We start from the raw sequence: 26,821 nt of genomic DNA, 5'->3' as shown, positions 1-26,821 counted from the left end.
TACAAATTAAATCGCACGCGTTGTGAGTCTAGCGCGAGCTTCTACTTTGAAAATTCGAACCGGAAGTGTATTTTTTCCGCTGTAGAAACCGCAGCAGTCAGACATGTAGCGTGCCCTGTCGGAAAACAAGGATACAAACAGGATTTACAGTTAATAACAACAGAGCCGGATCTGGGAGAAAGGAGGCGAGACAGCGCCGGTACGTCCCGCTCGGCCCCTGCCTGCCCGTGTGATGGCTGTCCGGTGTGGGATGTAGACTCCTGCGGCGGGACTGACGGTGAGAGCTCAGCTGCTTTAGCCCCCCTCCCCTCTCGCTCCGTTTCTCTACAATTTGCTTGTTATTCATTCATTTCTGCCGCTGGAACAGGTGTGTGCCAAAGCGCCGAGCAGGACGCTTTTCTCCGGTACGACCCGAAAGTGTTTTGTCTCCCGGCAACTTTTAAGTTGCCAGCAAACGCGGACGGCTTTAAAACACCAGCCAAGCAGTCGGATTTCGGCCATGGCTCAGCTGAGCTAAAGTAAAATATTTATGTCCAAGGTGCTACAGAGTGAGGCTCAGGCCACAGAGCCACAGTAAATACTCGTAAGGGCCTGCGTGTAAATAGGCTCGTCCATCCTCGCCTCCGCTGTCAGGCGGATGCTGCCTGTCAGGACTGTATTGATAGCTGATGGACATCACGGCACGCCTCTGCTGCACAGGCTGCCCCACCACAGTCAGGGCAGGGATTAAACCACCCCCAGGCACCCTTTTATGTCCTCTGAAACGCGTTGACCCACGTCACGGGTGCTCGTCTAATCTGTATAACCTGAGCGCATCGTAATTAAGTTTCTCAAAGTGCTCAATATGTGTGGGACCTGTTAGAGACAAGTTGTAGTTTGTGGTCTGTTTCTGTTGCAAAATGAGATGGATACACTTCATATTTTAATAAAATAAAATTTAAAAAAGCTGAATTATCTTTTCAATTCTATCCATAAAAAGCCACTTGTATCTTTGTCCTGTCTGTACTGCAAGTTATCAACACCATATCTGAAAAAACGTAATATTGGTTTACACTTAAGTCATTTTAACATGTAAAACAAGTTTGGGCAAACACAAAAAAGGAAAAAAATGAGAGAACTATGCTGTGTTTATAACCATTTCCCACTGAGTCACCTGTAAAGTTTTATCATAACTCGCTGACTTCAGAAGAATCTCGTTTTTCAGCCTTCCTTTTTTTCCATTCCAGGCATTAATATACAGTGGTGATGAAATAGGGGTGTTAAGTATTGGCTCCTTCATTCATAAGTCACAATGTGACAGCTTAATTAATGTAGCCCAGAGGTGAGAATTTGAGATCGTGGAAGCTTGTTGCTTTCTACACTTCCAAAGTTTCATGTTCACATTAAGAGTTTCTCTCTTTCTGGTAGGTGATCCGTTAAAAGTTTGTGAAAAATGTGAAGCATTCTGTCTGTCACAGCAGGACTAGACTGAGGCGAGGATGGTGTTTCAGTCTTGAGCATGTGAGCAGTTTGATAAAACTCTGAAAGGTCAGAGAGGAGAGGGAATGTGCGAGCACGCCAAGGTGTTGACAGCAAAAAGATGAAGGGGGAAGTAAAGAGTGAGAGGACGCTGTCCAGCCTGATTGAGAAACTGACCCGGTTCACCCTGTAATCGCACACAGACCAAAATAACTACTGCGCAGTTGTACAGTAGCAGGGATTTCACAAAAGAACTGCAAAAGAATCATTTTTAGGGTCTAGCCCTCTTATTATTTGAATAATGGTCAGTTTGCATGTTTTATGTGCATGGATCAGAGTATACAGAAATACAACTATTCTTTTTCTTCATTTACTGCTAGTCTGAAGTATTTATGTATATTCACTCATAGGCTACTGTATTAGTTGTACTTTCCGAGTAGTGGTTAGAACCTCTTTCCCCCTTAAGAGTTGCCTTCATTCTTTGTGGCACAGAGTCAAAAAGGTCCTAGAAACATTCCTCAGAGATTTTGGTCTATATTGACATGACAGCATCACACAAATCTTTTTTGGCTCACATCCATGATGTAAATCCACCACATCCCAAAGGTGCTCTGTTGGATTGAATCTAGTGACTGTGAAGGGTTGCCAAGAAAAATATCCCCTACACCACAACACCGTGACCTGCGGATACAAGGCAAAATGGATCCATGCTTTCATGTTGTTTACCATTCAAATGTGGCAGCAGAAATTGAGACTCATCAGACCAGGCAATGTTTTCCAATATTCCATTGTCCAGTGTTGGTGATCCTGTGTGGACTGTAGCCTCAGTTTCCTGTTATTAGCTGATAGGAGACCATCTGTTTCAGTGTTTGAGGTGTTGTGGATTCATGGATGCTCTTCTGCAAACCTTTGTTTTAACAAGTGGTTGTTTGATTTACTGTTGCTTTCTTAGAGCTTGGAGCAGTCTGGCCATTCTCCTCTGCTCTCTGACAACAAAGAGGCATTTTTACCCAGACAACTGCCGCTCACTGGATATTTTCTCTCTCTTTTTCAACCCTTCTCTGTAAACACGAGATGGTTGTGTGGGAAAATCCCAGCAGATCAACAGTTTCTAAAATGCTCAGAGCACCAACAACCATGCCACATTCAAGGTCACGTAAATGAGCATTTTTCTCTATTCTGATGCTCAGTTTGAACTTCAGCAGGCTATCTTGAGCATGTCTCTGTGCTGTGCTCTGAATGCTGTCATGTGATTGGCTGATCAGACATTTGTATTAACAAGCAGCTGAACCGTTGTACTTAATGAAATGGCAGGTGAGTGTACAACAGGTTGCCTAATGATGGGCTCAGTAGCAGTTAATGTGACCCCCCCCCCTTTTTGAGATTTGTGAAAAAATCATTAATCTACTAATTTAAAAAAAAATGATGAGCAAAACTAGTAAAATGTGACTAAGCCTAAGATTACTGACATCTGCAAGAAACCACAGACACTTTCTAACCAAAAAGAAAAAAGTGGTCCTGCACCGGATTTCGTGCCAGTAGTTTTCCTGTCTGGGGTCTGGCATCAGGAAGTGGGGTGGCTTCTTAATCAAGCAGAGGTAAACATGCCCTCTGAGGAAAAAGCAGGGAACATTCCTCAGATAGAGTGAGGAGCACATGCCAGGGTGTTCAGCCTGCAAGAGAACAAGGTTACACACTTGCATTGGATTCAAAGATACAGGCACAGCTAAGAGAAATAAAAGTTATCATTGCATTCTGCAGTTCTTTGATGTGAATGCTGAAGGCAAAAGTAAGGCTTTAATTAATTTTCTTTGAGTCTGAAAAATAAGATCCCTTTTAAACCTTATCAGAGACGAAAGCCTTCAACAACACGCCGAAGCAGAAGCTTCAAAAGAGCCCTGTTACATCTAACTTGACATCGCACAAAGCTTTCTTTCTAAAGCAGACAAGTTAAACACTGCTGGTGTGACAAGCTGATCCCAATTCATTGCTGGCATTGATGTCATCTGCTGGCTACTGATAACTGCCCTGAATTTCACACAGATGGAGTAAAGTGTGTTTGCACACGTCTTTCTCTCCGTGTGTGTACACAAAACGACATATGTGTGTGCTGTTTGCAAAAGGTGGGACACCCTCGGCTACACAGTAGTACAGTATGCAGAAGGTGGTAATGTGTTTGTAAGCGCAGGTGCACGGCAGAGAAAATGTGGCATGGGGAAGTGCTGAACAAGTACGGCGGGGAGAGGGGATCCTTGTGGGGTTGGGCGTTGCAGTAAGGACACTGCAGTAAATACTAGCACACGTGTGACGGAGGATCAGTGCAGCTCTTAAACCAATTTCTGCTGCACCTTCTGTCAAATATTTACCTGACTGAAATTATACTTTTAATTTTTCCTTTATATCCTCCCCTTCACCTGATGACTTTTTCTACTCCCTAATCTCTCATATTCAGAGGATGGGCGCAGTGTCCTGGTGCCTGAGGAGATGTCTTTGGGTCGGCTCCTACGGCGTGCCTCCTCCAAGGCCTCCGACCTCCTGACCTTTAACCCCGGGGCGGGGGGCTCATCGTTACGCTCGGGACTGGATGGCGAGATTATCTTCTCCAAAAATAATGTTTGCGTGCACCCCGCGGAGCCCCTGCCTGGCCTGGCTGAGCACCACCCAGGTTAGACTGAACCAAGCGTTTCTTCTTATAAACTTTTCAACTTGACAAATACAACAGAAGAAAATGCATAAATGTGCTGCAAGTAGCCAAGACAGTAATACAGTTGTTTCTAGAGGACATGAAAAAGTGAAAATGGCTGAGACACTGCGCTTGTTAAGTGTTTTGAACCCTTTTAATTTGCTCAAGTCAGCTATTTGTCCCCAGCTGTTGCTTATACTTTTTTGCAGGGTATTACTGACTTTGCAGTGCATGTGTCTGTTTGATTGTGTTGCATTTGCAGTGCATGCATTGTTAAACCGATTACACTGTATTACATTACATTGTGTTTTATCTATTTGTAGCTGGCATGGAAGTGCTTTTTACACCTCGGCGCTGGCAGCCGCCACAACCGGAGGTGTTATACTTTGGGGGATGTGTGTTCATTCCAACTTGTGAATGTGATATCTCTTTGGCGGTTTGGCACAACTGGTCAAAGTGCAAAGACGGTCAATGTGACATGCCTCGTTCTTCAGAACATGTTATTTGAGAAACTCCAGGAGATTACACTACTGTGCAAAAGTCTTGATTTACCCTTCATTTCTTTTTATTTTGCTAAAAAATGGGAAATGGGTGCAGCAATTTACAGTATATATAAGGCAAACACAGCATTTGAAAGTCAATATTTAGTGTCACGGCACAGCCTGAACTCTCTTAGCAATCTTTCTTGTAATTTCTTTAAGCAGTCTTCAGGAATAGTTCTCCAGGCTTCTTGAAGGACATTCAAAGCTCTTCTCTGAATGTTGGATGCCTTTTATTCCTCTATCTGTCAAGATGATCCCACGCTGAGGTCCGGGGTCTGGGTTGGCTAGTCCGTGGCTAGTGTTCCACTCTGTGTTTTTTCTATCCCTGTAAGCTTTTAATGTATTGGCAGTGTATTTTGGGAACGCTGTCATACTGAAAAATAAAGCAGTTGTCATGTCAGACATGTTTCAAAAAAATCTGAAGGTATTTTTCTGTACCTCAGTTTTGACAAAATCCCCAACACGGGCTGAAATGCAGCACCAAACCACGACAGTCTCCATCATGTTTTACAGATGGGTGTAGACACTGTTCTCCCTCTCTCCTGACCTCCTCCTTAGATATTGACAACGAGTTCTCAGCCTTCTTTTTCTTCTTAACAGCCACCCTAACAAGGCTTCTATGAACAGTTCATTGATCAGCTGAATAGGACGTGACTTTCAGACACTCTCCAGCTATAAATTATAGCTGGAATTATAATAATTAATAATAATTATAATAATTCACTATAAGGACTAGATGTTTTATCAGGGATTGTAACATCTAGTCCTTTTGCTGAGTTATTATAATTATTATTTTTTGTTAAGGCCTGACACTTCTTCTCTTGTCTCTTTCTCAAATGTTTTCACCTCATGGCTCTGTAGAAATCACTTTGTTGGTGCAAAAATTTCACACTTGTCAAACTGTCTTATCTTTGGCACCTTTTGAAGATTCAGCTAAACTGTCTGATTCACCCCTTGGGTTAGGTGCCGTTTTGTATGTTTGAGTAACTCTCAGGTCAGTGTTAAGTGGCTTAACCAACAAAAGTGTTCCCCTGGTATAATTGAAAATATATTCAGAAAGCCTGGAAAGCTACTGCTCAAGACCATGTAAAAAAAATAAATGAAAGTCTGGCTCCTTAGAAGCAAAATATAAAGAAATGAGGGGTCCATAGCACTGTATGTGAATGCAAAAAGCACAAACGGTCCATTGGATTGAAGTATGAACTCAACAGTCAAAGGTCAAGGTCACTTTGACCTAATAAAACATGTTTTTGACCACAACTCAACAATCCAGATGCCAGCGATGATAGAATTTCACACCAGTGTCAAATATGTGGAAATGATCTAGTGATGACCTTTGAATTTGAATAGATGGAATATAAATTTGCCTGTTTGGTGAAAGTGTTCAACTGTGAAGCAGGTGATGTCACACTCTTTTAGCTAACATGCATTTAGATATAGAAGAAACACAAGGGAATATAAAAAGACAAACATGAAAACAATAAAACGATAATAATACTTCTAACTTCTATCTAAAAGGTAAGATTAAAGGGGCTCTAAACCATGTGACATTTATAGCTATGTCAGATAAGCTGCTGTAAACTTCATTCAGGTTTTTATTGGACTGCCTCATAAATTCAAACAAGCACTGTTCCTCTGTTTTATGAAGCCTTTGGTCGTTAGTTGAATTGCTTTACCTTTGTCTACTTATCTTATTCATACATGTAAAGACCGTACAGGTCTGGTGGAGTGCTTTTGAATACGTGTTGCCTTTTTTTCCTGGCATATATGAGCAACACTTCCTCCGTCATCATCATCTCCTTATTCTCGAGTTACGCGTTTGTTTTAAATTGGCTGCAATATATAAAATGCTTCATAAGCTCTTCTTACATTCCCAAATTACCTCCACCATAATTAGTCATAACACGATCAAGGTTTTGTTGCCCTCTGCAGGCTACCTCTGTGTCCACGTGGAGAAGGATGAGAGCCTGGGCACCACTCTTATCCTGACCTGGGTCCCCAACTCCCGCATCCAGAGGCAGGATGAAGAGGCGCTGCGATACATCACTCCGGAGAGCTCGCCTGTACGCAGGAACGCCCGCCGCAGAGGCAGACGGTACAAGAACCTGTTGCTTAAAATGTGTCTCTGGGTTGTTTATGTGGTGCTGATATCTCGATCAGCACCACTCAGTAGTAGGAAGCAGTTTTCAGTAAAGCATGAACCGAAATACTCTCAAGGAACTCAGTTTATAAACATCCTTTCCAGACCTCACTCCCGTCCCCCAGCAGCCCAGGAGGAAGACGAGGATGAGGAGAGGAACATTACAAGCAGCACCTCCACAGAGAGCCACAGCCTGGTGGTCGAGGCTGGAGCCGATCCGTCCTCACACCAGCAGCAGCTGCCCTCAGCTGGGGAGGAAGGCGACGAGGGCTCCTGTGAGCTGTCGGATGAAGTGAGCCGGGACAGCACTATGGGTTCGGACTCGGACACCTTCTCCTCTCCCTTCTGCTTGTCCCCCGTTAGCGAGGCCCTCTGTGAAAGCAGCGGCTCCGTCTTCCTGGACAACGAGAGCAGGTCAGTGAGAGGGTTGAAATTCCTTTTATTAATAATAGAATAGAATAAATTTATTGCCCACATTAGTGGATAACTCATCTCACCAAGTCACAAATCAGTTCATAATAAAAAGACTGACAATTATGAGCAAAGGTTACATTTGGCACAAATGATCTTTTATACAGCTTTTTAGTAGCTAGAGGCAGCTTATAACCTTGTCCTGAATAAAGACAATAATCTTTATTGTTAGTTATACACGGGAAAGTTTAAACTGTTTAATTTTGTTTGTTTTTTAAAAATAAAAATAAAGCTTATTACGAAAACACGTTAATTGGTCAGGTCACGTTTTTTTCCCCTTAAAGTCGCAACAGCAGTCTCACTAAGATGTAACTTTATGTTACATTTGTTTCAACTTGATACAAGTCTGAACTTCACAAGACAGTCTGGGCATGCATATGATCACAACTGTGCTTATCTGTTGTTCATCTTTGACAGTTGGTTAGCTCAGTTTTGTAAAGAAGGAAAAATCAGGCGTGCTCTGTGTTTCTCTCTGCCACTGTTGTGGTCATGTCTGAATGAACACATGTGGAACATTAACATAGACATGACCTATTACCTATTACTGTATAACTACAAAACCACCATGAGCATTTGTTGCTTGTAGGTCCTTTTCCCTCTCTGTGTCCTCCCTAAACCCCACAGACAGTCTGTGTGGGTACATAGCTAGATGTCTCTGCTATTATCACTGCATTATTCCTAGCTTCCTAGATTCCTGCAATTTTTTCTTGGGATTTAATTGCTCTGAATGTCTTTATCCTTTGTGGAGTACAGCTTGTTTTATCAAATAAAAAGCACCTTGATAAGCAGAATAAAGGGGCAGATGGAGTTCTGTGTTTTATATATTCTTTTATATCTATCTATCTATATATATCTACATATATATCTATATATATAGATGTATATGTCAGAAATTTTAAGCATAATGCAACACTAAATCCTTCAGTGCGTGCAAACTCCAGAAAATGTCAGTTTTAAAATTATTTCCATTTAATTATTTATTTGATTTTTTTTTTTTTGAGAGATGGCGTGACTTAGCATTTTACATATTGTTTCGTGTTTGTTTTTATGATAACAAATACAATGACACTGTGTGAAAACTACAGTAACTGACCCGTTGTTGTGCAGGTTCTCAAGTTCATTTAAAAAACAAAGAGAAATAAAGGGCGAAGCTAAACCGTTTCCACGTCTGTTTCATACAGCAGGGTTCGTACACACGTCTCTGTTGACTGGATAACACTTCTAACCCGTCACCAAACATAAACTAACACAGTCAAAGCCTGTTATGCGCAATTTTAAGAAAACATAACTGAAAACTTTGGACAGCTTTTTTCAGACTGGGCCTGCCACGTTTTTAGGAACTAAATTATGGGAAGGGTTATTTTTGCATACGTTTAAATACGTTTAAAGATCATGGAAGTGTAGTGTGAGTAAATTGTGTTATAAATATTATGAGATTGTGTGTGTTTCTTTTAAAAGGGAACGAGGCTAGATGAGTGGGCTGTTCCTACATTCCTTGAGATATTCTGTGGTACTCCAAAGTAAATTTATAGTAAATATTTCATTCTATTTAATATCAGCTAAGTTAAGTTGCTCCATAAAGTCAAAATTATTGATTTCTTTCCCTTTCTTGTTGTGGCTTTGAATAACATAATGTTAAATTTTCCCTTACTGTAATTTTTTGTGTAATTTTTATTCACAAATGGGTTTTTTTAGTTGCCCTAAGCTACCAGAAGGTGGAGCCAAAAAGAAAAGAATTGGTTGCATGTGAGCTGGTTTACAGTTTGAAGCCACAAGGTGGCTCACTGCACTACAGCTAAATGTCCTGAGGGACCTGAAAGCAGGTAGATGACTTCAGCAGGAAGCATGAAATGTTATCAGGCTTCACAATTTCAATTTGTATTTAAATCGGCCTTCGATCTAAACATTGTGTAATGTCACAGAGGTCTTAAAATAAGTCTCCAAATCCTAAAAAACCAAACAAAAATATTGTAAGCCAAACCACAATCCCTCCACACACTGTTCTCTAGTCAGGGGAGCCATCTGTACAGTAATTGTGTTGCTGTTCAGACCTCGCGGTCGTGTGATTTTATGATTCCCTTCGCGGTTGTTTCCTCACGCAGCTATGTGGCCTGATATGTTGCCCAGAAATGTGTAAGCCTGTGTCAGTGTCACCCCCACCCCCCACCAAAAAAAAAAAAAAAAAAGCGAGAGAGTGAGACAGTGTGACTTTAAGTGTTTTTAGCCACTTTTTCACATTTGCTATAAGTGCAGTCAGTGTGTGACTTGGCATTGCTCTTTGCTTCACAGCTTCTAACCTTTGCTCCGTCCTTCTCTTCATCCAAAACTCTGTGCCTCACTTGCTGTTGGTGTCTCTCCACAGCTCTCTGGCACTCGTATCCATCTTTTCCTCTGCCTGTTTTTTTCCTCCTCCTTCTTTTTCTTCTTCTTTTGGATTCTCCTCTGTTCTCCATGTCTGTCAACTACTCCCACTTTTCCTCATTATTATTATTATTTCACATCTCTTCCTTTTGCATATTCTCTCCATTTTTCTGAGTTGTTGTATCGTTTGGTGTTGTCCACCTCTCAAATACTTCGCCCCACCACCCCCTTTCCCTTTCCCCTTCCTAAAGTCTGTGTGAAGCCCTTTGATTGTCAGTGCTCCCAGGGTTGTTGTGCTGGGCTGAATGTCAGCTCTCTGGATTAGAGGACTGAAGAGAGCAGAGCAGCAGCCAAAACCCTGGAACCCACTCAATCTCTCTTTCTCTCTCTCTTGCTTTAATTGACACTGTTAAGGGGCCAGGAACTGGAAACATGTCACTTGGAATCATTCAAAGAGAAAGCTCTGCGAATGAGAGTGAGAGCGGATGAAAAGGGAGGGGGGGCAGAAAGAGGAGAGCGGTGGGAGAGGGCAAAAAAAGGGAGAGAGAAATCTGCAGCAATCTCTGTCGAGCTTCTTAACAAGTTTCTTTAAAGTTTATGATGCTGTCAATGCGTACTGCCTTCTTGGGGCTTTACTTTGTGGAACGTTTAGTATATGATTATGTCTAAGAACAGTGGTTTCCAGTGTTTTTTTTGCTCCGTGACGCCTGAAAATGTTTGCAACCATTTGTTACGTATATTTGGTCTGGCAGTTGCGATCTTAGTTTTTACTTGTTTTTCCAGTTTTTCCATGTTTAAATATTTTTTCAACTACCTAATTGTTATGTAAGGGGGGAAAAAAATCAGTCAATGGGATTTTTTTTTGCAACAGAAATATTTGTTTCTTCTTTGTCTGTTGGTTTATAATCAAATTAAAGTACGTTTAATATGGACAAAAGAGTGTCCAGTGTGCAGAAAGTGCCTTTGGGGGATTATTTCTGAAAAGGATAAGATGATGCTGGATGTTTGTTTTCCTTTTCTAAAACTTCAAATTGTACTGACCACTTTTCAGTGTGCGCCCACACCATCCCCTTCGTCTGAGCCCTCCCTTAAACTCCCTGTTCTCTCCAGGGATTAGCTAGAGGACCTGGGAGTCTCTGTAGGCCTGTTCACTGCGTGGTGGTTCTCAGGGTGACCTGGCAGCACTTTCCCCCGGAGTAAAGCCTTATGTGTGTGGAGGGAAGCATTACACAGGGCCTCAGGGCAGTTTGATCTCACCCTGGCCTGGTGGGACATGATGGTTACAGCAGTCTCACTCGAGCAAAACAGCTTGTTTATATAATGTACACTGTGCAGAATTTATGGCGTGACTGCTGCCTACTTTTGCTGCCTAATATAAATGAATAGAATTGGGCTCTAAACACTGACAGATGTTGTTAATCACTTGTTGAGTTTACGCTTGAACGCAGCACAGTGAATGACCCATGCTCAGATTTCAGAAATCAAGTGACGTTTGTTGCTTTCCCACTTTTTTTTTTTTCTGTGTGGCGAAATATACAAAAAGATTTTAATGCATGAGCCTTAAGCATGCAGGAAAGAGAGAAGGAAATGTCAGCTGTAAATGGGCTTATAGGCCTTCACAGTCACTTAAGAAAAAAAAAAGGGAAAAAAAAGGGGAAACACAGTTGTCCGTTAAAAGATCTCCTTCATAGTTCACATTGCCTAACTCTCTTACCAGAACTCTCTGCGCCTCTCTCCCCGTCTCGTAGTCTTCCACAGTCTGGTTTGTGGCATGATACATGAGACAGAGAGCAGTAAATCACCAGATAGCATAAGGAAACGGTGCAGCTTGGATTGATCAGCCTTGTTATTTTCCCATCTGCTAACAGGCAAATTATTAGCAAGACATGATTGATTTGGGGCGTAAAAGGCTCAGCCCGCCTCCCTCGTGATCAAAGAAGCCAACGTGTCCGCTGATGCGAGCAGAGTGGAAAAAATATATACATTTTTACAAATTGATATTCTGTTACTAAATTTTGATCGTGAATGACCTCTTCTTGGCTGTATTGTTAAAAAAAATATTTCTGATGTGTGTATATATATGTGTGTGTGTAGGATTTATAGCGAGTCATAATCAAGCAACTTAATTTACACGTGTGCTTCTCAAATGTCGCCGGGTTTAACGCATTTCTGTTTCTCAGCGTTAGCAGGTCTGGAGACGTGTTTGAGAGTGCATTTTGGTCATTAGCTATGGTCCATTCTTGAGTGTGTGTGTGTGTGTCTAAATGTGTGTACGTTAGAGAACACGCCAGCCAGCGAGCGGTTCAGCTGGTGTGTGGTTTGCTGTGGTGCGCAGTGCGTGTTTGTGTTGGCCGCGTACATATTCTGGCATTGTCGCATGCATGTTTCTCTGCACACACGTGTGATTATAATGTGTGTGTTCTTGTGTGTCTCCTCGTGCAGCAGAGGAGCCCTCAGCTCAGGTTTCAGTGCCGGGAACAACATGCTTGCCATGGGGGAATGACAGGGGAAATTGGACAGCGGACAGTGTGATTTGTGTGTCTGTGTGTGTAGATTTCCTTGTGTGTTTGTGCATGTGTGTGTTTCTGTCCTCAGACGCCTCCATGCATTCCTCCTATTCTCAGCCTCTTGGTGAAAAACATATTGAGACATAAAACAACAGGGGAGAGCTGAGCCGAGGAGTGTCTCCACCAGTGGCCTCTGACTTTGTGATATTCACTGTCAATGCTTCACATTGAAAAACACAACTTTGTATCTGAATGTGAGGTTTAAGAAGCAAGGAGAGAGAAACTACAAGACTCCCTATTGTGATGTAAAGGGGAAAATACTTAAATTAAACAAAAACCCCAAATTCTGATTCCAAAATCTTTTTTCTTTTTTTTTTGGATTTATTTGTTTTCCAGGGAGCTGTGCGAGGAATCCATGAACCACTCGGCCAGCTCTGCTTCAAGCCTGGACAGCCATGCCCCCTCTGAGAGCAGCAGCCAGTCGCAGGGCATGCGGTGGGAGGAGCAGCAGAAGCTCCTGGCTCTGGAGCAATTGTGTGGAGTTTTCAGGGTCGACCTGGGTCACATGAGGTCGTTGAGACTCTTCTTCAGGTCAGTCAGAGAGTGCAAAAGGTCGCAGGGAGGTCGCGAGGGTTCACTTTGCTGCGCTACTGTGCAATGTTTCACTCTCTCTTGCAGGCTCTTTGTTGAGGTTCTTTATTACTACAGTAGTTATTGACTTATTTATTCACCATTTTGTTGTTGCAGCGACGAGGCCTGCACTAGTGGCCAGCTGGTGATAGCTAGCAGAGAGAGCCAATATAAGATCCTCCACTTTCATCATGCTGGCCTGGACAAGCTGGCTGAGGTGTTCCAGCAGTGGAAGTGCTGCAGAGAAACTCAGCTCAAAGACCAGGTCGGGTTACAGCCCAAATTCCCAGTTTGGCTTCTAGTTTTATTGGAAAAGGAAGGATTTTTTTTTAACAGGTTTTCTTCAATTGTAGGGTTCTTGCCAATTTGTTTCTCCCTTTTGGTCTCGCTTAACATCAGGTGTCAGATGAGAAGTCTTGCATGCAGTTTTCCATTCAGAGGCCCACCCTGCCATCAGCCGAGACTCACCCAGAGGAGAGGCTTTATCGAAGGCTGGATGTCACCACTTGGCTACGTCACCTCAACCAGAACGGACAGGTGGAGGAGGAGTATAAGCTACGCAAGGTATGTATGCAGGTGTGAACATAAGCAGGCTATTATAATTCTGAGGAATCAGTCTGAAGGTAATCAATCAGCTAATATGTTAAGCTCAATCATACCTATCGGTACTATAAGCATCGCATTTTCTGGTAGCACATGTTTCGGAAAGTCATTTTGAAACTCAGCCCTACACTGTCTGAAGTTTCAGTTTGAATCAGCACTCCCAGGTTGTAAATGATGAGAGGATTGGTCTTGGCCACTGTCCCCCTGTGACTCATTTCAGTTTCTTTGATTGACTCAATTTAAACTTTACCATATTGTTGAAGATGAGTCAGAGGCCGTTAGACTCAGACCAAAACATTTCCTCAGTAAATGCACAAGTGCAGGAATTGCAAAAGAGGACTGTTTTTGCTGGACCTGCTGACAAAGCAGTGTTTGTTTTTTTTGTTTGTTTTTCCCCCACCCTTAACATTACGGAAGTTTCAGTTTTGCAACATTTTGCAGCACTTGATAAATAATCCTAGTAAGGTGATAGTTGCATTGCAGGCTGTGCGGCACTGTCTGCATGCCTTGTTTGCATACAGTGTGGTTATCAGTTTTGGCCCCTGCTTGCCCTTTGAACACAGAGAACCCACTGCCTCTGTGCTCACCTCTACACTCTTTTTACCAGGCCATATTTTTCGGTGGTATCGACCCATCCATTCGTGGTGAGGTGTGGCCCTTCCTGCTGCACTACTACAGCTATGACTCCTCTTCCCAAGAAAGGGAAGACTGGAGACTGCAAAAGCGTAGCCAGTACCATGACATCCAGCAGAGGAGGTATGTTTGTGGAAGTACAGTGTTAACATCATGAAAAAAAAAGCTTGTATTGAGAGACATCTGTATGCTTCGCTCTCTGAAACAGCAGATAAACTATCATGTGGCTGCAGTGTCAGCTGCCAAATGCTCAGTCAGTCAAACATTAAACCATATGTGAGCCTATTGTGGCTTTTCATCGCAGGCGCTCAGCAATCAATAGGCGCAATCAGGAAAGTGTTAAGGGGAGGTGCTGGGTGTGAAATAAAAGGTCTCTTGAGAAAAAAACATGTCAGCGCTTATCAGATCATACTGTCTTGTCGGATGGAAAAAATAAAACAAAAACAAAAAAGCAGAACACAGCTTCGGTATGCACGGCCAACCACACGCACACATGTCACACACACGCGAGCACGTTCCCCAGTCTTCATTTGCCTCCAGCCTGCCATCAAAAAGGTTAAGTGTACACATATTTTCACACATTGTGCCCCTCTGTCTGTAATGAATATGATAATTGGACAGGTTTCATGTGTATGGCCTATTAACATTTTGAGTACTTGAGAAGGTCTTATCGAAGTCAGGTAATTAGTCCCTGTTCTGACTGTGATGTGGATTCCTGTAAAGAGCCTTTGAGTAGAGCCAGCCTCCGGGGCCACTAGTTGATCATTAGGCGCAAAGAGACATGTATTTTCATTCTGTGTCACCCTCAGATGTGATAACTACCCAGCCATAAATGGAAATGGGGCAGCGATAACAAGTAAAGCAAAACTAACCAGACTGACAATAGATTACTGCTGATATGTGAGTAGACAACAAGAAAATATGCAAAACTAACAGAGGAATGTGAACATACATTAAGCATACCAGTAGTTGTCCTTTTTCTTATCCCTATAATCTAAAATACATTTCAAGCTGTTGTCATAATTTTTTTTGTATTGTATTGTTTGCAGCTTTTATTACATGTTACATATTGAAAAAGAAAATGTTCTCTGGCTAACTTGGTCTTGAGCAATAGCTCTCCAGGCTTTTCTGACGGCTTTTCAAAGGTTTTCTTTGGACATTTTTTGGACCTTTTGGCTGCTTTTTCAATCATTTTCACTCTAGTCCTTTCACCTGATGATTTTTTAGAATATTTTTTTTGTTAAGCCACTGAACTCTGACTTATGAACCATTCAAGGATTTTAAAAAAAAAGGTGACTAACTCAAAGGATGAACCAGTTTAGGGTCCATGACAACTTGGCAAACAACTGATTTTAAATTGTAGCTTTAGGTTAGCTATTTTTAAATTAAGACTGCTCAACCTTTAAAAGAAAATGGAGCAGATCTGTCCTCAAGTTACAAATGACAAAACAATAAAAACACATTTAAAGATCTTACCTATACTGCTACAATGAGAAGTCTTTGGCCTTTAATCACAGTCTAGTTATTGGATACCAAATAATCCAGTTGATAAGGCTTCTGAACTTTTATACTTACCATACATATGTCAAATTTAACTTGCTGTTTCTCACTTGTGGCATGACAGGAATCATGTCAATCGCATTTCTGGTCTAACCTGAATAATGTCCAGCAGATGATCTCATCTGATCAAGGTTTCTTTTTAAAGCAGAAAAAGGTTTCATTGTTTTCAGTTCCTGCTTGAAGAACGTTAAAAAAAAAAAATATCAATGCCATCAAGATTAAAATTAATAGTAGTTCATTATTGGTTTAAAAAAGTTCTTAAGAGCCAGGTTTTCTTGTAGTTTTTAAAGGGGTCTTGAGCAATAGTCTGTGGACATTTTTTTTACTCATTCGTCCAGTCTTTGTATAGTATATGACCATTTTCAGAGTAATGTTGTTTGTTGATTAAGCCACTCAACAAAGACCTGTGAATCATTGAAGCATATAAAAGTGACCTAATTCAAGGGATGAACCAGTCTACACGTAAAAGACAACTTGGCAGAGAAGCAACTTTAAATTGTATCTTTAGGCACTTTGTTATTTGCAGCCTGCCACAAAAAACACACAATTTATTTCTTTAGTTAACATTTGAAAAATCTAAAGAGAGAGTTTGATCCACCATGAATTGCCATCTGGAAAGAGTCTCAAAGTCTCCACGACTGCATCCCACACACAGTGCGATGCAGTTGGTCATGGATTGGCCTCCCCAGAGCCTGGAGGTCAACATTACTGAAGCAGTGTGGGATTATCTTAACAGAGAACAGAACAAAAGACAACGGACGTCCAAAGAAGAGCTTTGACTGTCCTTCAAGAAGCCTGGAGAAGTATTCCTGAAGACTACTTAAACACAATACACAAAAACCTGCCTAAGAGAGTTCAGGGTGTGTTGAATAAAGGTGGTCACACCAAATACTGACTTTCAAGCTTGTTAGACTCATGCAAACCAGAATTGTTTTGCCTTATATCCTGTATTTCCACGTATGTTTGCACATCTTTCAATAAATCGCTGCACCTATGTCCCATCTTTGGAAAATATATAGAAATGAAGGGTAGATTAAGACTTTTTTCCCTCAAAAAATGTCTCACCTTACCTCAGAAAAGTGACATAAACTATATATATTGCGCCATTCAATTATAACTATCTATGTTCTTATTGTCTAGGCTTATGAACTAAAAAGGGATGAAAACAATTCAATTTTCAATTTCAAGTCAAAGAGAAGTAGAAGGATCCAAGGACACAAACACAACAAAAACTAAACAGTTGCGAGGCATTGCATCAGGTGTGTGCTCATTATTCCTGGTGGGGCTTCATGGAAAACAAACAGTGTTAATTAAATCCCCTCTGCTTGTTAGGACTTGAGTACATTAGTGCCACACTCAGAGTACATTGCTAATATAGTTGCTAACATCTACAGGGAAGGATAGGGGGAGTTTTATGGTTGTGGTATTATTCTCAGTGGAACACTTGATTGTAAAATACCCTGTCAGGCCCACTGTTTACACACCCCTGGATTTTTTGTTCATTTCTAGCTAAGTGTTAGTGTTACACCTGAGTCACATTTGCAAAAACGATCACTTGATAACCCTTCATTTTGTGATTCTAATTACCAAGCATTTCCTAAGAGACTGTGCAGTCAAAAACTTTTTTTTTTTTTAACTCCACCGCTTTAACAGCTTTGTTAACTGCTGCAAGTTCACCTTTTCTTTCGCTTAATATTTCCGTTGCTTTCTGGTGTTTATATGAATTTTTCTCAGGTTGTCCATGAGCCCGGAGGAGCACAGTGAGTTCTGGAGAAAGGTCCAGTTCACGGTGGATAAAGACGTGGTGAGAACTGACCGCAGCAACCACTTCTTTAGAGGAGAGAACAACCCGAATGTGGAGATCATGAGGTCAGGTCTTTTTCTTTTTTCCCCCCATTCACTTTAGATTTCTATCTGACATTCGATTTCTGTCACCTTCTCCCAGTCCAGCCTTATCGTTCCTCAGCCCAACGCACAGGCGTACCTATTCATTTCATATTCTGAACCCTGAGGGAGCTGCAAATGAGTTTCATGCTTTATTGACTCTGACTAAGCCGTCTGAGCACTTTTGATGCATACTCAGAGCTAATAGCTTTCCAAACGAGGAGCAAGAGGATTTAAATAGCATATTAGTTTAGTGACTCTCATCAAGGCTCCTGGTATTTGTCCTGGCATTATGTCTCATATTGTATCTGAGCTGGGGTGATACCAGCACTGCACATGTCCAGATAGAGAGCACTCATCTCATAAGTTAGCTCACAGCTATTACTGATATGTCAAATAGACATTTATCTGGGTCATTTAGTCTAAGCAGAGAGACCGGCATCCTCAGATTGCAGTCTCCGTCTCCACAAATTCAGTCTTTGTTTTTAATTTAGCGCTCAAACAACAGAAAATATCTTTAGACTGTTTCCTTTGTTTATGCAGTACTTACTAAGGTCTGAAAAAGGCAAAGGAAGTTTTCTCAAAATTAGTAACCATGCAAGAAAAAGGGAAAAAAAACCCTGAGAGTGTTTGGGTGGGACTATACATTTGGTTTGGCAGGACTGTGTAGAGGCTGTGTTGGAGACTGTGAGAGGGGTTTATGTTTATGGTTCTACAGTGGCCACTTACAGCGCTTTTTTTGAGATGCTGAGATGTTATGACACCACTTAGATGTTCGTGGTTGTTGTTGCCTCAGGCGGATTCTGCTCAACTATGCAGTGTTTAATCCTGACATGGGCTACTGCCAGGGCATGTCTGACCTGGTGGCCCCGCTGCTCACTGAGATCCAGGATGAAAGCGACACCTTCTGGTGCTTTGTCGGCCTCATGGAGAACACCATCTTCATCAGCTCCCCGCGGGACGAAGACATGGAGAGGCAGCTGGTAGGATGTTTTTCCGTGTGTCTTTTATGAGTTGTACGAATGTCTGAATTGATTCTGCAGAGATGCTTTACACCACAGCTTTCTGACACTTCAGCTGGGGAAGTTGTCTCTAACAATTTCTGTAACTTATCAGACATTTATATCTATTTTCTTGACTGGATGCAAGTGGCTAGATTAAGCTTTCTTTGTTCATTCTTTAAACAACTCTTTCAGTTTTCTGATGAATCACATTGTACAAAGCTACTTTGATCTACTCCCTTATTCATAAGTCATCACCACAGTTGTTGCTGCTGCATATTTGATGCCGAATGCCCTTCCTGATGCAATCCTCAAAGGGTTTGTCTCTCCTCCTGGGATCTTTTTGCTTGTTAGGTGAACGTGTAAACCACTACGCTATAGACCCACTATGCAGTATAAAACTCTGACTCTGTGATGTCAGTGAGGGCAGATACTCCTAATATGGTCATCCCAGCCACACAGCCCAACGGCCTGCTGTTCAAACTTTGAGTTTATGAAGGGCAGCCAATCATAAAGTTGGCTTAAATAGAAGGAGAAATGAGCTTAAACAGCTCTATGACCCTGCCTCCAGATGTACCTGCGGGAGCTGCTGCGCCTCATGCTGCCACGTTTCCACCAGCACCTGACCAGGCTCGGGGAGGACGGCCTCCAACTCCTCTTCTGCCATCGCTGGATCCTGCTTTGCTTTAAGAGAGAGTTCCCCGACACCGAGGCCCTGCGCATGTGGGAGGCGTGCTGGGCACACTACCAGGTCAGGTCAAAGTCCGAACGGCTCCTTTGCATACACAAGTTTGAAAGAAAAACTTTGCATATACTACGCTGCGTGTTACTCCTTTAATGCTTCCTACTGCAGGCTTCTGTAATCCTGTCTTTAAAACCTGTAATTGCTCTTCAAGGGTTTTAATGGTTTTGTTTATTTTGGGGTTTTGATTCCCACAGATTACAGTGACCCTAAAAGCATATTAGCTTAAAAAACAAATGTAAAAAGTAAAAATACTGTGTTTCAATAAAAACAAGTCATTTGGCTTATCTTAAATCGATCTACCCAGTGCACATTTTTCCACCCTTTCTGTCTTTTATCAGAGTTAGTCATGCCTGTGTAGTGTGTAGTGAGAAAGAGGTTAACACCTCTTCTCAAATATCAGCTTCACTGCTTCGTGCCATTTGCTCAAACTCTCTTCTAGATGTTCTGATCTGAAGCTACAGGTGGTGATAGAAGAGATATGAGAGTGAAACCTTGGTTTAGACAGTTGAGTGTCACATACCAGATGGGCTAAAAGCAAGAATTTCTGATTGATATCTGATTTTTCTGTGAAAGGGAAGAATCGTGTAATATTGGGTCACACAATATTTATCTCGACAGTTCTTGCTAAATGAAGTGTTTGGGGTTAGTCCAAAAATAGATGTATTTTTCATGAAAAATGTTTTAAAGATGTTATTGCTTTCTTAATGATAAAAGGACAGATAACATGTAAAAGTCTGGGTATTCCAGGGATGGAGGAAGATATTTTAAAGACAACTGAACAAATACTATTGCACATCAATAGCTCAGTGTATACAGTAGATTTAATAAAGCCCTTATTTAATTTCGTATTGAAAATCATGGTAATTTTTGGGCTTTTAATGATTTATTTGAATCTTCCTTTTTCCAAGGTGGAATGATTGTACAGTATACATCAATACATCCACACAGGGTCAAACGTAAATATACACTCACTTAAATCTTTTAATAAATGGTCCCGAAGGTTCTACAATGTCTTTGAACTTGCCAAATCATATTAACTTTTCATTAGTGATCATGATTGACTACAGCTGGTAGTTTCTGGTAGACACCTCGCATTGGTTTAACCAACGCTCAGAGAAGGTTCGAGGAACTCAGTGATCATCTAAGGAGAATTGTAGATTTACACAAGATACAGACAGTTATACGTAAGGACACGTTATTCTGATTTGTCACCACTTTGCTGGCGTATGTTCCACAAAGTGGCTGGAATAATCCACTCAAATCAGCAGATAGTTGTAACTTGGACACAACTGGGTGTTTCAGCAGGATAATTATCCCAAACACACAAGAAAACTGTTTTTAAATGGATAAACCAGGCTAACATTAAGCTTCTGGAATGGCCTTCACAAAGCCTCGACCTCAACGCTATCAAAAATGTATTTACTATACTTAAAACCCAGGTCTATGCCAGTAAACCAAACAATTTAAATGAACTCTGCCAATTCTGCCGGGAAGCGGGGTCAAATATCCAGCCATAATTATGACAGAAAATTATGCCAGAAACTTGTTGATGGCTACCAAAAGCATCTGGTAGAGGTGCAACTTGTTAAGGGACATTTAATCCACAATAAATTCAAATTACCATGATGTGTGTGTGCAAACGTCTGACCTCAGCTGTATGTTATTCTTTGCATTTTTACTTCGTTCTTTTTTGCCGTGTCCTTAACGTTGTTCCTTATAACAAAGGCATGAATAAATGCAAAGCACTCCTAAAATTTGAATTTGCATTAAAAACATAACTGATTGTATACCACAGAAGCTGATAATATGCATATTTTCCTTCTACCTTTCACTCCTTTGCTGATCTCCTCCTCTTTAGACGGACTACTTCCACCTGTTCCTGTGTGTGGCCATCATTGTTCTCTATGGGGAGGATGTGACAGAGCAGCAGCTCGCTACTGACCAGATGTTGCTGCACTTCAGCAATCTCTCCATGCACATGAACGGAGAGCTGGTTCTGCGCAAGGTATCGCAGTAAAAACTTTTTTTTTTGGTTTTCATGCCTTTATGTCGCCATTTCATCTCACTGCTCCGCTTCCTTCAAACCAAAAATAAAGGTTATCATGCAGCGATCTCCAAATATGAGAATAATCGGTTGTTTATGATCATCATAAGAATTCCTCGACAGACTGCTGCATTGCTACACATTTAAACCAAACCCAGTGCTGCTTGCATTAAGGCAGCCCTGCCCCAATGCTGCAGCAAAGCAACTGATGCACATTAAGTTGCCCACAGAGGCCTTGAGGTACTAAATGGGAGGCTGCCATGCCAAAGTGGAGGATTTATGATCTCCATCCCGGCTATTGTGTCCATGCCTGCTTCCTCATGTTTATGGATGCTGTGTGTTACTACTGCAACCACAGGCAGCGAGTTCATGTTAGGATGCAGGTGGTGTAACTCCACAGCTTTGCTGCATGCGATGCAGACTTTGTAGCTTTAGGCAACATCGCGCATTTCTGACCTTGAGAGTCTTTTGTTATCTTTTAGCCCGGAGTCAAGCCCATTGATTTATTTTGGTGTTTTAATGCGCTGTTTGATATCAGCATCGATCTGTGTTGCATTTATTGGCTACGCATCGTGGCAAACTAGAACTCTTTTCCTCTCGTCCTGCTTTCCAGGCCCGCAGTCTACTCTACCAGTTCCGCCTGCTTCCCAGGATCCCGTGCAGCCTTCACGACCTCTGTAAACTGTGCGGCCCAGGGATGTGGGACAGCCGCTACATCCCCGCCGTGGAGTGTTCGGGTGAACATCCAGACTCGCAGAGCTGCCCCTATGGAGGCACCTCCACCCCCCAGCCCTCCTCACCCTCCCCGTCATCCACACCCTCACCAAACCTCACCCCGACACCTCCGCCGGAGGGCAAGAGAGGCTCTAAAACTCGAGACATTTTCACCTTTCGGAAACAGACCTGAGGTGGAGGTTATGAGGTGCTTTTGCTTGTCACCTTACAGCAAATGTCTGGATCCACCTGTCTCCTCTCCCTCTCTCTTTCTCTGTGTCTCCATTGTCCATGCTTCTAGTTTTACACTCTTAAAAAGGATATTTTGCCACACATGGAGTAATGTAGAACACTGCCTTACCAGAATGTTGTTATCAACATTCATTTCACAAGACTCCGTGATGAGGATTTGCTGTTGGATGGATCAGAGGTCAAGAAGCTGCTTTCCTCCAGGAGCAAAATGGACAATCACCAGCCTCTATGTTGGCTGGAGCTACTTTCAGGTTCTAGTCTGCCGCTGGCTTGGCTTTCTTCCAGGGGCTTCGTGGGTAGGGGGTCACATCAGGGTCCGAGGCAACTGGGCTGAATTCTTGCGGACGCTGACCCAGGGTCAAAACAAACTGGAGATTCATTCACAGGAACTTGAACTTTACATTTCGAACACTGTTCCCGTGTCCTGACTGTGGAATATTTGTCTGAGTATCAAGTTTATACATGCATATCTCAAGTCTGAGCAGGACATTTTTAACGTGAAACCCGATCCTTTGGTGTTAACAGAGAGGCGTTAACCTACATATGATGAATTCGAATGGATTAGCGGTCTGTTTAAGTTTTGTTTGATTTTTAAACAAAGTGAATGTTTTGCGTTTATATCAACAGTTACAAATATTTAGCAATATTATATCCTTGCATGAGCAGTTCTTTACATATAGAGGGCACAGCGTACAGTAATTGTTTTTAGAAAACACAGAGGTAAGAATGTGTTTACAGGACAAACACATCCTGAGGGCTTTCTTGTATTTCCTCATCAGATGATGGGAAAGAACCTTCTCATAGTTTCTCCTGAGGAGCCGGCGAAAAACAACAACATTCTTCCTTCTGAGAAAGTCAGGCTGTCATGTTACCTGTTGAGCAATAGGATATTTTTTCTTTCCTTCCCGTTTTCACATTAGCATAAAAAAGTAAATGAAATGTATTTTCTGCTCGAGGTGTCGAATGGGTGTGACGCCAGAGAGAGCGCGGACGGCGGTTTTTATCCAGACAGGAAAAACTGATGACTTTCTCTCCTACTTGAAACTTCATCTTCATCTGTGTTGAACCATGTTTAGACAGCCTTGTGAAAAATTATCAGCACAGTTTTTAGTCTGTTTCCCCCCCTCTCCTTCCAGAAGTCTTTCCACTTCACCTTAAAATGAATGACAACACTCAAGAATCAGTCCACATGAATGTATTTGTGTTTTTTTGTTTTGGTGTTTTGTTTTTTGCTTCGTCTCAGTCGACAACAGAAGTGTTAAAATCTTTGATATATGTGTATGTGTGTGCGCGCGTGTGTATGTGGAGACTCCGCTGCTAACATCTGGAGAGTCACAGGATGCCCTACCACCAGATTAGCAGCAGCCACCCTGCAGAAAAAAACCTGGTAGATAAATTAGAAAGACAAGCCAGCCGCTTCAGCAGTTAGGCTTTGAGGAAGGATGCATGGTGATCTTAAATCAGACTTAAAGGCAATCTCCACTTGGAAAACGTCCCTGAGACATTTTGAACGACAGGCCTCTAAGTGAAAACATCTTTAAATTGTTGCTAAAACGCAACATTAAGAACTTCAGTCTGGCTTTCTGCACCGCCCCCACGCCGCCGCACTTCCCCCCCTCTTTCGGTTCTCTGCATCTCTCAGCAAGCAGCCTCAGTAAATGACATATTAGTTATCATGTGCAGCTGTATGCTGGAGATGCCCGCAGAGTTTTAAAGATGGGGAGGCTGCGGCGAAGTGAGCAAAGTCAGAAAAATGGAAAAGCAACGGTCGGCGCGAATGTGTGTGAGAGGGAGCTCATGAATTGTATTAGCATTGAAATCACATTTGTTTACACAGACACTACAAGTCACAAGCTTGATTAATGAACACTCCGATTTCCAGGGGTGGTTGTTGTGAGTTGTGGTCACGAATGTACAGCTGTTAAGCTCTATGATATGTTGATGCATTATTGTACACGTCACAGGGAAAAAAGAGCCTATTCTTATCATTGGTATCATTGAAAATGACTGAAATAAAATTACACTACTGCTTTCATGAAGTTTTTTCATGTTGTTTTGTTGATTGAAATAATATTTCAGTTTATTTCATTTTGGGGATAAATTGCTTTGATCTGGGAGAAAATAAAACAGAAATAGGGTTTGCTGCAGTAGAGCCAGCAGTTTTCTGTATAAAGATAAAGAAAATACTGATATTTAGTATTTTTTTAATGTAATAAATATAATTCAAATATCAAGATTATGCCCACATGAAGCAAAAGAAAAAATACCTAATGTCTCAGCCATGTAGATATTATAGTGTATTACTACTAATACGACATATCCAGGCACAATATTTTCTTTAAGTAGTCTTCAGGAAAAGTTCTCCAGGCTTCTTCATGGACATTCAGAGCTTTTCTTTGGATGTTGGCTGCCTTTTGTTCCATTCTCTGTCCAATGATGATTTTGAAGTCTGGACTGAATGAAAAACTGAACTGAACAGCTGTACTGAAAATGTTCAGTGATTTAATTGGTGAAACTTCTTGTCAGCCAACCTTCCAATGAGACCATTTCCGATGAATTTTCAGTGACGTGCAGATGGATCAAATAAGGGACCAGATGCATCTCTGAGGATTTTTTCTAAAGAACACTACATCAGATACTCTTCACCTACTCTAGACTTGTTTCTGTCCTGCCCCTTCTTCATTTGTCCTCTTTACTCCTTTAAGGACACACTGCTCACCATGCTGAGCTATATCAAGCTTTAGGCTAGTAGCTCTTGGGAGTCATCTTGTTGGTGCATAAAATATTATTTCATGCCAGTCAAACTGTGTTATCTTTGGCATTTTTTTGTGGATTCACTAAAGAAATGTGAACAAATCAATGTTTATGCAACAGGCAGTTAGGAACAAAGTGCCTAAAGCTCCATTAAAATTGATTCTTTGCCAAGTTGTCTGTTATGTGTCAATGCTTTACGCTTGAATAATTCATAATGTGTGTTAAGTTGTTTTAATGAATAAAAAAGAAGGAAAGAAAAATCTGAAAATGATCAGTACAAGGACTGGACTGAAAACGAGTGAAAAAAGCAGAAAACGTGAAAACTTTTAAAGATCTCCAGAAAGCCTGGTGAAGCAGACTTTCTGGTTCTCCAGGATCATATAATCATATAAAGACACGAGGGAAGACTTAAGACTTTATCATAGTACTACACATGTTTTATGTTTGGTTAGTCAGCTTCTTCTCATTAATAATAGCAATAATGGTACCAAAACCTTTTAAAACCAACAGTTAACCAATAACTGTAATAGCGATGGCGCTTTGTGGATCCCTCTGCTATTTTTACTTAAACTCATTCTTCCAGCATGGACTTCAGAAACCAAAAGTCATGACACCATGACTATCTGCCTTAAATGATGATCGGAGCGTGAAATCTTAATCAGATAATTTCAGGTTGGACCAGAAATGCTGATTGATATGATTCCTGTCAGAGCACAAGTGGCAAACTGTGAGTCAGGTTAAATTTGACATATTTACAGGAAATGTAAAAGTTGAGACGCCTCAAAAACTGATAACTAGAGTTTGTCAGTTTAAAGGCCACAGGCTTCTGGTCATAGCAGAACAGATGAGCTCTTCTAAATGGGTTCCTTTATTTAAATTGCTTTTTTACTTTTACGAGGAGGAAGAAGCTCCATTTTTCTTTTTAAAGTTGCACAGTCTTGATTTAATCTCTGTGGTGATGTGCAGGAAGATGTTTTGTATTTACACTTCGGGGAAGAGATGGTTTTGAGATCGATATCATATAGAAAGAAATAAGATAAATGATTATTTCACATAAAGCCACCAGCTCCAACATATCCAGCTGATTCCACAGTTTTAATCTCAAAAACTAAACTGACAAATGATGCTAGCAGTTTTTTGGGGGTGAACTTGTTGCCAATGTAAAACATGGTTAGCAATAATGCCTTGAATATAAGCCACATTTAAAACATTATTTACTTGCGGGTTTTAGAAATCCACAACACCTGACCAGATTTCACATTGCCACAAAATACTGGCATTCCTGTGTTCCCCTAAGCATACAGTGTTGTTTGTTCCCATTTCATTTCGCTCTGCGAAGATGGAAAAAGACAAGGCGTGAATTCTGTCTCACGAGGGATTTCCTTTCCGGTTTTCTGACAAACATTTTAAGGCCTCCCATGAGAAAAAGAAGCCATGAGAGGCAGCCGGCATGTTTCCCAGAGTTCAACCCTAAACTGTCTAGCAAAGTCTTATCAGCCTCTGCTGTTTGACTGTGTGTGCGTGTGTGTGTGTGTGAGAGAGAGTGAGTGATGGCTCAGGCATTTGACAGGAATCCACTGTCACGGACAGCTGTAGAGGGTATCAGACGCTGTCATTCCTTGGAATTCAAAAGAAACGCTGGAGCAGAGGGAGTGTGTTTTTTTTTTGTGGAATGACTCAGAGCAGGTATTCTGGTTTAGCCACTCAGCGGTTCCAGGAAGACCAAATTTCAGACATATTTCTCTGGAAAAATCCTCACATCTTATGAATAACACAGTCAGGGTTTTTTCTCCCCCCTTTTCCCCAGAAATGTCTGAAACTCCCTCGTACTTCGTCTGT

The 26,821-nt window shown here is 41.6% G+C and overlaps 1 protein-coding gene across 1 annotated transcript; it reads left to right on the top strand.

Annotated features, from left to right (window-relative positions):
* The first annotated feature begins 145 nt into the window (after positions 1–145).
* tbc1d16 (TBC1 domain family, member 16) lies at positions 146–24,591 on the top strand. Its single transcript, XM_005461086.4, has 13 exons — positions 146–277; positions 3,911–4,123; positions 6,616–6,778; positions 6,929–7,237; positions 12,559–12,753; positions 12,910–13,057; positions 13,192–13,356; positions 14,003–14,151; positions 17,323–17,457; positions 18,269–18,455; positions 19,045–19,224; positions 21,077–21,223; positions 21,876–24,591. Exons 2-13 carry the CDS (start codon positions 3,943–3,945, stop codon positions 22,167–22,169), a joined length of 2,253 nt encoding a protein of 750 aa, XP_005461143.1. The 5' UTR covers positions 146–277; positions 3,911–3,942; the 3' UTR covers positions 22,170–24,591.
* Positions 24,592–26,821: the final 2,230 nt, after the last annotated feature.

Source organism: Oreochromis niloticus, linkage group LG4, assembly GCF_001858045.2.
Source record: "Oreochromis niloticus isolate F11D_XX linkage group LG4, O_niloticus_UMD_NMBU, whole genome shotgun sequence".
Taxonomy (NCBI): Eukaryota; Metazoa; Chordata; class Actinopteri; order Cichliformes; family Cichlidae; genus Oreochromis; species Oreochromis niloticus.
Note: the sequence above shows the minus strand (reverse complement) of the source record. Positions and strands in the feature narration are given on the sequence as shown.